General features: G+C 56.4%; 3 protein-coding genes across 4 annotated transcripts; all 3 read right to left on the reverse strand.

Annotated features, from left to right (window-relative positions):
* Window positions 1-92: 92 nt before the first annotated feature.
* CTRL (chymotrypsin like) lies at window positions 93-2,091 on the reverse strand. The gene is given in 8 exon segments (XM_024556189.3): window positions 93-394; window positions 472-605; window positions 692-872; window positions 1,040-1,121; window positions 1,222-1,271; window positions 1,273-1,332; window positions 1,404-1,474; window positions 2,040-2,091. Coding segments are annotated over 8 exon segments (792 nt in total). The 3' UTR covers window positions 93-232.
* A 1,866-nt stretch (window positions 2,092-3,957) lies between these two features.
* Window positions 3,958-6,841, reverse strand: PSMB10 (proteasome 20S subunit beta 10). Its single transcript, XM_024556244.4, has 8 exons — window positions 6,388-6,841; window positions 6,066-6,153; window positions 5,862-5,959; window positions 5,613-5,753; window positions 5,228-5,343; window positions 5,066-5,124; window positions 4,247-4,398; window positions 3,958-4,121 (listed from the first exon to the last, which is right to left on the reverse strand). The coding sequence occupies exons 1-8, from the start codon at window positions 6,441-6,443 to the stop codon at window positions 4,010-4,012; spliced, it is 822 nt and encodes a 273-aa protein (XP_024412012.1). The 5' UTR covers window positions 6,444-6,841; the 3' UTR covers window positions 3,958-4,009.
* A 986-nt stretch (window positions 6,842-7,827) lies between these two features.
* LCAT (lecithin-cholesterol acyltransferase) lies at window positions 7,828-11,403 on the reverse strand. 2 transcript variants are annotated; one of them, XM_045191700.3, is made up of 6 exons: window positions 11,094-11,403; window positions 10,185-10,341; window positions 9,983-10,080; window positions 9,796-9,891; window positions 9,478-9,702; window positions 7,828-8,604 (listed from the first exon to the last, which is right to left on the reverse strand). In XM_045191700.3, exons 1-6 carry the CDS (start codon window positions 11,245-11,247, stop codon window positions 8,030-8,032), a joined length of 1,305 nt encoding a protein of 434 aa, XP_045047635.1. In that variant the 5' UTR covers window positions 11,248-11,403; the 3' UTR covers window positions 7,828-8,029. The 2 variants fall into 2 exon arrangements, with proteins under 2 accessions (XP_045047635.1, XP_024411955.1); XM_024556187.4 differs by having other exon boundaries at window positions 9,983-10,098.
* Window positions 11,404-11,420: the final 17 nt, after the last annotated feature.

The raw sequence follows: 11,420 nt of genomic DNA on the forward strand, positions 1-11,420 counted from the left end.
CCCAGGCCCGTTGCTGTGGGCCAAGGGGTCACCCAGGAGCAGGAGGGATGGAGGGGCTCAGCCTGGGCATGGCTGCTCTAGGAAGATTCTGACCCCTCAACACCTGCCTTGCTGGAAGACAAAGCCCAAGTGGGGAGAGACTCCTGTGAACCAGGAGAACAAACCAGATGATACAAGATGATGGAGTCTATGCTCTTTATGAGATTAAGAGGGGAGAGGACTCTGGGTAGGCTCAGCCTTGGGCTGTGGCCTGGTTGATCCAGGTGCTGAACTTGCTAACCTGAGTGTACATGGCAGGTGTGCGCACATTGCAGTTGCTGGTGCCCCAGGAGACGATGCCTGTCAGCATCCGCACGTTCCCCTTCTGGCAGACCAGGGGTCCTCCAGAGTCACCCTGAGGGAGGGAGAGGGGAGAAGTCAGCATGGGGGACTAGGGGATGCCAGAGGACAGGACAGGGTGCCGGTGCTTACCTTATGTGAGGAGGCCCCTCAGCCACCTGCACAGATCATGGAGTTGGTGATACTCGAGCCCCAATACTGCTGGCACTGTGTCACAGTGACCAGGGGCAGGGCCACCTGCTGTAGGCGTGCTGGGGACACATTGCCTATGTGCCAGGAGCGGGTAGTTAGGCCCCAGACACCTTGTCCTCACCCTAGCTCTCCCACCCAGATCTTTGGCCCAAGCTCCCACCTGTGCCACTGAGGCAGCCCCTGCCAGTGGTGATACAGGTGAGGCCTGAGGGCAGTGCCTCATTTGGGGAAGCCAGGCAAACCGGGGAGATGTGTGTTGTGTACTTGGCTGGGGAGGAAAGCTTCAGCAGCGTCACGTCATTGTTGAAGGTGCTGGGGTTCCAGTATGGATGTGTGATGGTCTGTGGGGCCAGGAAGGGGCCGCGTATGATGGGGTGAGCACAGGTCCCCAGGGTTGATAGATGCTGAGGGGGTCAGGAGGCTGGGGCATGCCCTGAATTCCTCACCCCAATACCACCCACCTATACTGCCTACTCTTTCTCCCCATGTCTGCAGCCCAGGTGCTCACCTGTGAGATGGACAGAACCTGCAAAGGCTTGGCGTTGGATGACCTGTCATACTCGCCCAGGATGACAGAGTGATGGCCAGGGCTGCAGTGAGAGTGGGGTAGCTGAAGGGAGGGCAGAGCAATGAGGTAGGGGCAACTAGAGGAGAGAAGTGGGGAGAGGCAGGTGGTGTGGAAGCATTGACGTGACATTGCCATGGGCAGCAGTGACCACCCAGGACTGGCTGATAAGGGAAACCCCTGCAGAAGTGGAAGCAGCTACTTTCCTGGGGTCAGGGGTCAGAAGGAGAGGAGAACTCAGGCTTTGCCTACGCATGAAATACCTGGGACCCTGCCCCATCCCCAGGGTACATGTACCTGCAGGGACACCTGCGTTTTCCCTGTTGACAATTCTCTGGCTGAAGCTCAGTGCTGGTTTGATGGCAGGAATGCTGCAGCCTGGCCATTTGGCTGGTGAGGACCTGCTTTCCACACCCCAGCCCACCTCTCCCCACTTCTCCTTCCAAATGCCCCCAACACTGTACCCCAGAGGAATCCAAATGGAGAAAGTTCATCACCACCCCTTCTTGCCTGAGCTCCTTCTGGGCCGCTGCACATTTTCGATCCTTCCTGCCCAACTAGCCTCCAAGTGCTGTCCAGTATATCCAACCTACTCCTCACTGTTCTCCAATTCCATCCCCACTCTCCAGCCCAGGCCGCTTTCTTCCTGACCGCTGGATAGGCTTCTGGCTCTATGCTCTCCCTGGTTCTTCATGCAACCAGAGGGCTCTTCCTAAACTACATATTCAACTTTCATTTTGAAGCTTCCTAAACCCTCCCTGGCACCTGAGCCCGGCCTGAGCTCCTGTCCACCTCTTGCCTCCTCACAGTCTTGGCACACCCTTTTTCCTTTACCCACTCTGTCCACCTGCTTCCCTTCTAGACAGCCTGGCCCCCTCCCTGAGCCCCTGGGCAGGAATCCTGAGTTGGTGCTGGGAGGCAAGGCTGGTCCAGGCCTATTTACCCCAGGAGGAGCTGAGCAGGATCAGAGTAAGGGTCAGGCTGAGCAGCATCATTGTGGCAGGTGTGAGGCTGAGAACTGGCCTTGGATTTATAGGTCTCCTCGTCCTTGGTCTAAAGTCCCAGGCATGAGGCCAGACCAACTGTATGGGCACAGCCCTGTCCCACGCTCTTTTTCTGGAGGAGGGTCTCACTAGGGTAGGGTTCTCGATCCAGGCCTGGACTTATCAGAAAGAGCCCAGGTGTTAGTTTCTCACCTCCTCCACCCCCTAAAACCTGGCCTCTGATTGACCACTTGAACCACTCCCCATCCCAAGTGCTGAGCATTCGGCTGTAAGGACTTACCTGTAAGTCTATGGTGACCACCTGACTGCTGGGATCAGGGAAGCCTCCCAGGCCTATCAGGGGCACCAGACTCAGAGAATCCTGCTCAGCACTCAGGGGTGTTCCTGACTGGTGGAGGAAATGTTCAGCTCTACCAGCTCTGCTGTGGAGGGTCAGGGTCATGTGGTTAGGACAGGGGTTCTAGCAGGTTGTGAATTCATTTTATTTTTTAAAACCTCACCTGAGGATTTGTTTATAGAATTTAGAGTGAGAGGGAGGAAGGCGAGGGGAGAGAGAAACATTGATGTGAAAAACATTGATAAGTTGCCTCCTATATGCGCCCAACTGGGGATCAAACCTGCGACGTACTTGTCAGGTTTGTCAAGATGTACCCTGACTTGATTCCCAGTCAGGGTATGTGCCCTGACTGGGAATCAAACCTGCATCCTTTTGATGTGTATGGGGAAGATGCTCCAAGCAACTAAGCCACCCAACCAGGGCAATGATTCCTCATTTTAGAACAGGAGTCACAGTATGCTCTCACAGTTGGTGACTCTCCCACAGCATGTGGTGTCATACACAAACCTTATCTGTCTGGCTCTGAAGACCACACTTAATGAGGGAGAGAAGAGGCCCCTTTGTGCAAAGTTATAATGGCTAAGTTGGCTGGCTTCCTTCTAGGGGTGTGAGGCTTTCAACTAATTCAAGAACACATCAGTTAAAAAATAAGTTAATGGGTAAAGAGAGGGATGCATGAATAGATATTTGGTAAAGCAGATGTGGTGGGTATATAGGTGTTCAGTGTACAATTCTTCAAGTTTTGTTTTAAAGTACAGAATATTGGGGAAAACACAATTGGGCCCAGGGATGTCCAGCCTAGAGCAGACCCTCCCCAGAGGTTGGGCAGTTGCAGAACTCCAGCGGAGCTCAGCAATTCTGAGGGCAGGATGCTGCTACCAGCCTCCAGCACCCGAGCCTGGCACTTAGAGTGATCAGCAAAGATTTGTGGGATAAATGTGTCATGTCGTCTGTCCTCTAGTGCACTCTGTGACCCCTGTCAGCCCAGAAAACTTGGAGTCAATCCCCCTACTCACAGTCCAGCCTCAGGTTTTGCAGCTAAAGGTGTAGCAGGGGTGAGGAGTGCTCTGTGAACTTGCCCTTGGAATCAGGGAACAGCTCCTCTACCAGCACTTAGCCCTCAGTGGGGTTCAGGTTGGGGGCTTGACTGAGAGGGAGGTGGGCTTTGTCCTGGGCTTACTGATGAGCCAGGCAAAGGCTCTAAGTGGCGGCAGTACCTGGGACCCTTCAGGTTTCACAGCAACCCTCAGTGGACTAGAGGGCAAGAGCAAGGTGTGGGAGTGGTAGGGGAACCTCCATGGTGTGGAGTCAGGAGGGGGCTTTCCACCTTGAGCCTTCAGTGCTTGCCAGGGCTGGGTTTCTGGAGCGGGGTAGACGCCTATGGTGATGGGTAAAGGGTACCTCTTAGACCAGACACTGGAGCAGTAGGAGTGGCCCCTGCAGGGATACCTTAGTCACAGAGTCCTGCTGGCTGCTCGCACCCTCTACCCAAGAACAACATAGCCATCTGTTCAGGTGTTTGCATTTTCAGCGTTTATTCCCCTTGTTCTAAGCTCGAAGCCTCAGCCTACTTCACTCCACCTCCATGGTCTGCACAGTTTCCTCCACCAGCTCCAGTGGCAGTGGCGTCACTGTCTGGGACAGGACAGCTGTGGTCCCAGGGGCAAACAGGTACTGGCCTGGCCTGGCATAGAGGAGAAAGGGCTTCTCAATATGCTCTCATCATGTGGCATATCCTCTTGCAGCCCCCAACCTTAACGTGGGACAGCCCATCCTCCCCAGTGCTTCCCCCGTCTCTCTTGCTCCCACCTCTCTATGGGCTTTGTGGGCGAGCTCAGTGTTCGCAGCATCTTGGCACCAGTCTCCATGATCACACATGCATCCACATTGCCCCCGGAGCCCAGGTCACCCAGGATTCCTGCAGTGATAGCTTCCACCAGCAGCCCCTGCGCGGCCTCCAGCTGTGGCAATGTGTATGTGAGACCTGGTGGTACCTTCTGGTATCACCGTCAGGCTACAGCCGGGGGACTTTGTTAATCTTGAAGCCCAGACTACTTACCATTTGCTCACAGCCAAACTCCTCTCTCACCCTGCACTGCCATCTCTACCCCAAACTTCCCTCCACTGGTCTCTGCCTCCCTCTCTCCAGAGACCCCTGTTCCCACCAAGCACTGCCCCATCTTCACAAACTGTTCTGGGTCACTTTCCCTTGAGGCTCTGCTTCCAGCGGCCCCTCTACCCAACCAATGTGGTCTTGGCCCCCAATCCACCGTGTCACTCACTGCCTTTCTCTCTCTGGGTCTTAGGCACCTCGGAAACACCATCCGCCATCCACTTCCATCCCACCCCAAACAAAATCCAGACTCCAGGCCCCACCTGCCTTTCCCCGCCTCAGGTCCAAATGGTCCTCTTACAGCTTTGACTGCTCCCGGCAGTCCAAAGCTTTGGCACTGACGGTGGTCTGTTGGAAAATAGCACTCCTCTACCCTCACTCCACTGGCCCCTCGGTCGTCACCTCTGAGAAGCCTCCTCGACCTCCAGACTAGTCCAGGGTCCCTCTGCCCTCCCCCAGTTTCTGGGTGCAGTTTCGACTAAGGACCATGTAGGTGGGTGGCAGGTGTCGCTCACCGTCATGTTCGGCTGGAACCGGTCCTCCAGCACCGCCAAAGCTGCATCCTGGCCAGAGCCTGCAGACAGGAGGGGCATTTAAGATAAGCTGCGGCTGTCCCAATAAACGTGAGGCCAAGGTCGTAGGGGCGGGATTTGTGGGGACCCGGCAGAAGCGCTTACCCAGGGCCGCGAAGGGCAGACGGCTGTAGGAGCCATGGGGGTGCACGCTGTAGAGCTGCGGCCCTGTCACGTCTAAGCCGCCCACGACGAGCGATGCTCCAACGTGGCCCTGGTACCTTAGCGCGGAGTGGGTGTGGTTATGCTCAAGCACTGGTCCCCAGGCCCCACTCTCCACACTTCCCCTGGATCTGAGCCCCGCCCCTCCCTGTGGTCCTAGCCTGTAGACTGACTCGATTCCTTCCTTTTGCCCAGCCCCTTTCAGGCTGGCCTCTTCCTGTCTCTGGGGACCTCGCAGCCCCGCCCTTTCCTCTTGTCTGAAGTCCTCTCAGCCCCGCCCACCCCTCTGTGGCCCCTCCCCAGGGTAGTCTTAGCCCTGCCTCAGCACCGGAAGAGCATCTGGCGCAGAATGCGGGTGACCGTGGCCACGCGGGGCTCTCGGCCTGTGGACAGCGCGTGTAGCTCTATGTTGGACGCCGCCATCTGAGTGGTCATCTTGGCGTCAGCGGCTACTCCAGCCCCACAGCAGCTGAGGGCGAAGGGAGAGTCGATGTGGGGCTAGGATGGGGGCGGGGGGACAGGGGACAAGAACCCGGGGGCTATTCTTGTGTGGGACAACGGGCCTGGGGATTCCTACTAGATTTTGGGAGCGATGAAGTGGATCTTCTCGCAGTTCTTGTCCGCCACAACCGAATCGTTAGTTGCCCGCGTATCGGCGCCCAGGATGACTCCGTCCTGGGGCGGGGGGGGGGGGGGGGGGGGGGGGAATAGGCTGTTGGCTCAGTGCCTGCCGGATCCCAGGCCGCCTCTCTAAGCCTCCCACTCCCAATGCCCTGCTCACTCGGAACACAAGGCCCGCGATGGTAGTCCCGGTCTTGCGTGCGTGAGGGACCCGGAGCCCTGGGAGGGTGCGTTCCAAAGACGCGTTTCTGGAAAAAGAGCGGAGGGGTGTGGCCCATGTTTCTGTTCTTCTGGGCCCCCCATCACATCTCCCAATTCCGTTCGCATCTCCCTCACCTTCCAGAGTAAGCCTGGGAACCCGAATCGTCCGCCACATGCTTCCCCCCACAGCCCTTCACCACCAGGAATAAAGGCTCTTGGGGCGTCCACTTGCGGGAAGGCCTTAGGGGAGCACAGGCAGCTCGGGCCAAACCATCTCCTACCTCACGCAGTTATCGAAGGAGAAGCCCCCTCGGGGTTCGAGCGCTGTTTGCAGCATCTTGGGGCTGTCCGGGCAGTCCGGGGTTTGGGGGTCGGTGGTTAGAAGAGTGGGACCAGCAGGGAGCAAGAAAGGCGGAAGCCTGTTTTCTGCAGGGCTCCACGTATCCTGCAACCGCTTTCGCTTTCACCTTAACTCAGGACGCTGGCCTGTTTTGCATCTCCTCTTTCACTTTCACCTCTGGTCCTAAGAAATTTGGGAAGGGGGTGATGTACCTTGCCTGGCTCTCCATGCTGCTCCCAGATCCTCTGAACAAATGGACAAATCTCTCCCTTCTGTGAGCTCCTCCTCACACTTCCAGTCTGAGCCTCTGCCTCTGATCCTAGTAAGGGTGTTGGGCCTTTTGCCAGGCCTCTGTCTGCTTTATTACAGGCCTCCCAACAGCATCAGGCATGGCCTTTTGTCCTTTGTCACTCTCCTTCACCCAACTCCTCCCTGTCCTTTGGTTCCTTTGCCTCCTACCCTTGAAACCCCAACACAAAGGCTCCACTCTCCTCAAGGTGAATGGTGACGGTGACGCTGCTGGTCCTTTCATCTTCCTATCTCAGGTGCTGTCTTTCCTCTCTCAAGAGAGTCCTTGAGAGAGGAAAGACATTCCATGGCTGTCTTAGATGGAATATCCATCTAGTTGCTGTTTCAGCTCCCAAATGACCCTTTTGCTTACTTCCTTAGTCTCACTGGCCTCCCCGGCTTCCCCATACCCCCTGGTCCCCCTTTCCCTACAGCTCTACCCCGTGAGAGGAAATCTGGTACACTCTTGCCCTGGTTAAATCCTTTAGCAGCTGCACACTGCTCTTAGACTCAAACCCAAGTCTTTACAGTGGCTCATGTTACCTTTCTTATCCATCTGATAGTGGAGGTACCACCTCCCCTGGTAAGCCCTTCCTGACCTACAGAACTTAGCCCTTTGTTTTCCATAAACTTTAATCGTAGACTACTTACCTCCATTAATAATTAAAACTTCATTAGTAAAACGACCTGATTAATGGCTGTCATTCCCTGATTCTAATCTCTTGTACTTCTGACACCCACCTAGCACTCAGAAGGCCCTGTCTAGAGGTAGGGTCTCACCTGCCTTTTTGGAAGCCGGTAGGGACAGCCCAGATGTCCCCCATCTGGAACCCTTGGCTCCATGGGCCCCCATGCCACAGCGGTGTGTGCAGCTGCCCCCAGTCCCCATGCCCAGAGCAGAGGCAGGCACAAAGGCGGGCTCTGTAACAGCTCCAGCAGGAGAGCGGGAAGCTGTACTTTCAAGGTGCTTAGTTCAATCCTAGGTTTTAACAAAGCTGATCTTGCCCTATGCTCTATAGAGCACCAGGCCTGCAGTTGTTGATGAATGAATCATGGTGTGTGAACCCTACAACCCACAACACACACATCAAGGTTTACAGCAACAAAGGATTATTATTTTTTAATTGATTTTAGAGAGAGAGGGAGAGAAATATCGATTTTTCGTTCCACTTGTTTATGCATTAATTGGTTGCTTCTAGTATGTGCCCTGACAAGAGATCAAACCCACAACCTTGGCATATTGGGGACAATGCTCTAACCAACTGAGCTACCCGGCCAGGGCCAAAGGACAATCTTTATTCAGGAGGCAGGGGCCCTGGGCTGGCAGCTGGGGGTACAGAGGTGCTGCGTCGGTAGGTACCCAGAAGGATGGCATTAATGTGCTCCAGTGTCTGGTTGCTGAAGACCATGTTGAGGTGCTGTGTCCCATTAAGAGGTAGCAGGTGCACAGGCTGTGGCTGGAGGCCCTTCCAGAGGGCGCAGAGCTCACTGCTGCGTGTGGCCACAGTGTCATCACCGTCCTCATAGAGCATGTCCACGGGATCTGTGTAGGGGAAGCCGTGGTCAAAGATGTAGGTGCGGGGCGTGGGCAGGCCCACGCCATACAGACAGTATACTTCTACACCAGGTGCCGGGAGGCTGGCCAGCAGGTCACGTGATTGTAGCCACATGTACCAGCCATCCTCAAAGTACAGGTCTTCAAAGAAGCGCTGGAAGTCACGGCCTGTGTAGTTGAAGCCGGGTGTGGAGATGAACACATGGTCCTCAGGCCACCCCAGGCTGGAGGGAAACATCCAGGGGGACGTTGTCGTTATGCGCTGCTTCTGTTTCAGCTTGATGCTGGACATGATTGGGATGCCCTGGTTGTCACCTGTGGACACAGAGCAAGGTAGACAGGGAGCCCAGCTTGGCTGCCCCCAGCCCACAACTTGCTGCCCAGCCCAAGCTCAGGTGGGTGCTCAGTTTTGTCCCAGCCTAATCCAAACATTGACTCCAAGCCAGACTAGAGAAAGCATAGCAGAATTCAGTAGGTACTAAATGTGTGCTTATTAAGTGAGAAGCCCTGATACCTCTGTGAGGCAAAACTGTAGGGCCTCAAAGAGGGAGGGAAAGTTTTCCTGAGGATGGATGTGTACGTGCAGAAGGTAGGGGAAAGATGCTGGCGGTTCTCTCGGGCAGGCGTCTGTTGGCCCTGTAGTCTACGCTGCACAGGGGCCAGAGCTGTTCTGAGAAGTGTGAAATGAGACCATGTCTGTATGGGACTAACTGATGTGGTCTGAAGAGGGTATCCTGCACCTGACCATGAACGCTGCAGGGAAGACCATTTGGCTGGGCCAAGCAGACAGTGGGTGCTCAATGGATGGGAGCTGTGCCACTCCTCAGGGAAGAGCAGGAGGGGCTCCTAGGGTCCAGCCCTGGCTTTGGCAAATCTGCCTGGGCAAAGGGGCTCCCGGGAACAGAAGGCTGCTGAAAGTTGGGTAGGTACCAGCTGAGGCCACAGGAACAAACCTGAGGCAGGGAGTCAGACTGATGGGGTTCACTTCCTTTCTGTCAAACTTTCCCTTTGTCATCACTAAGACAGATTCTGGTGGGAGCCACTCTAATGGTTTAGGCCGGGCTCACTACTCCTTGGCAAATGAAGGGCCCCTGCCCCAGGGGTGGTGGACAACACCCTCGGCCTGGCATTGTAAGCAGAAGTGGGAGTAAGGGTGGGCCCACAGGCAGCTTCATGCCACCCTCTCACCTGAGGCCAAGACCAGCAAGGGCTTGACAGAGCCACCCCAGGGAGCCCCAAGAGAGATGAAGCCATCGATGAAGTGATCCTTCCAAGACTGGGGCTGACGCAGTAAGAAATAGAGCAGGTGCAGGCAGCCAAGGCTGTGCCCAATGAGGAAAACAGGCTTTCCATAAGTAGCATACATCTCTTCCACCAGTCCGGAAAGCTTCTGGTGGTACTCCTCCTGCTGGTCTGCAGGGAGAGAGAGGTGTGAATGGGGTCAGGATGGCAGGGGTTAGGGGCTCCCTGCCTGGCCCTGAGCCCATCATCCGCAGAGACACTCACTGGGCTCCAGCCGCCAGTCATAGGGGGCAGCCTGCACTGTCTCATCCCGCACATACCCGTTGTTGACCAGATTCTGCACCAGGGTGTGCATGTAACCTGTGGGGGAGGCAGCGGCATTGGGGCTCTGGCCATGGCTCCTACAGGCCCCCACAACCCGGGGCCCCACCCTTTCCCCCAGTACACACACCTGCCAGCTTGTTTTTATCCAGGTACTCAACAGAGTAGGTCTTGCCAAAGCCGGGGACACGGATCTGTACACCAGGGGCATTGGACACACGCCCAGAGCTGCGGTTGTAAACAACCCTGGGGGCAGTGGGACATTCAGCTGGCCAGAAACCAAGGGGACAGGGGCAGGGTGAGGGAGCTGGGGCCAAGGGGATGGCACATACCTGGTGTTATCGATCCAACAGTCTACCCCAAGGGGTAGGAACATATTAAAATCCAGCCAGATGGTAAAGAAATCCTCTGTTTTGTGGTAGCACATCCAGTTCACCACATCTGGTTTATCCAGCTTGGCTTCCAGCTGGTTCCCCATGCAGCCAGGCACTGTGAGCAGCAGCCTTCACTCTGGGTTCCTCGGATTTCCCCAGTGACCCCCACCCCAGCCTAACACCCACCCCCCACCACTGCACTGAACAGCCTTCATCTCCCCAACCCCCAGGGACTAAGGACGGGGTCCTCTTTCTAATCACACCCTGCCCCACATGCCTGCCCGGCAGTGCAAAGCCTAGGCTCCCCTCAGGCAGGAAAAGTGCAGAGGCCAAGGCCACTGACCCCTGCCCTCCCAAAGCAAACACTTAGCCTGTCTCTCCATTACTGCCGAAGTCCAAGGTGGGAACAAGGGAACAAATAGATTTAGGAGGGTGGGGTGGGGGCTGGGCCAAGGAGCAGGGGGCAGGCCTTTATGGGCCTCTCCTGCTCTCCTGAGCTGAGAATCTTGTCCTTGCTGGGGTGGGGGCTGAGGAAGGAGTGGTGGGGCTTGGACCAGGGTCCAGTGGCTGCAGCGTATCACAGCCTGTAATGCCCGGACCAAGCCCTCAGGCACACACACCAGCCCCCCTCCCCGACTACCACCCACTCACCACCCACCAACTCCACCTACCAACTTAGAGGAACAGTGTGGTGAGGGGAAAGGGTTGACTTCTCTGCAGGATAAGCCTCTGGCCCCTCCGAACACTGAGGCGGGTATCAGGGTTAATGAAGGGACAGAAGGGCCTTGGCAGGGTTGATTACCAGGGGCTGGGGCCCAAGCTCCCCAAGGTCTGGCCTGGTGCATCAGGGGCCTGGTGGGGGCTTACCGAGGATGACGGGCCGTGTGTGGTTACTGAGCTCAGCCTTGGGCGTGTTTTGCGGGGGGAACAGCACATTGAGGAGCCAGAAGGGAGTGGCAGGGGGGAGCAGCAGCCCCAGCAGCAGCAGCACCCACTGACATGGGGAGCCAGGAGGCCCCATTCCAGCCCTAGTGCCTAGTGAAGCAGTCTTGGGCTGGCCTTATCTGGATGGGGGTGGGAGGGGCCCCGGGGCCAGTGGGAGGGACAGTCTGGCCAATGGGGATGGCCAGAGATTTCGGGAAAGGGGCACAGCCTTAGAGCTGGAGCCGGCTCTGGGCCTGGGTTCAGTTCCGC

Source organism: Desmodus rotundus, chromosome 12 (genome assembly GCF_022682495.2).
Source record: "Desmodus rotundus isolate HL8 chromosome 12, HLdesRot8A.1, whole genome shotgun sequence".
Classification (NCBI taxonomy): Eukaryota; Metazoa; Chordata; class Mammalia; order Chiroptera; family Phyllostomidae; genus Desmodus; species Desmodus rotundus.

Bases quoted from the DNA above. Each gene is read 5' to 3' on its own strand.
- PSMB10 (XM_024556244.4), bottom strand. From the start codon at position 6,443: ATGCTGCAAACAGCGCTCGAACCCCGAGGGGGCTTCTCCTTCGATAAC. The intron at 5,754-5,861 runs GTAGGAATCCCC...CTTCGCCCTCAG, and splicing joins TTCATCGCTCCCAAAATCTA to CTGCTGTGGGGCTGGAGTAG. The intron at 4,122-4,246 runs GTGGGAGCAAGA...CCTCTATGCCAG, and splicing joins CCCACAAAGCCCATAGAGAG to GCCAGGCCAGTACCTGTTTG.
- LCAT (XM_024556187.4), bottom strand. From the start codon at position 11,247: ATGGGGCCTCCTGGCTCCCCATGTCAGTGGGTGCTGCTGCTGCTGGGG. The intron at 10,342-11,093 runs GTAAGCCCCCAC...TGCTGCTCACAG, and splicing joins CACACGGCCCGTCATCCTCG to TGCCTGGCTGCATGGGGAAC. The intron at 9,703-9,795 runs GTGAGTGTCTCT...CTCTCCCTGCAG, and splicing joins TGACTGGCGGCTGGAGCCCA to ACCAGCAGGAGGAGTACCAC.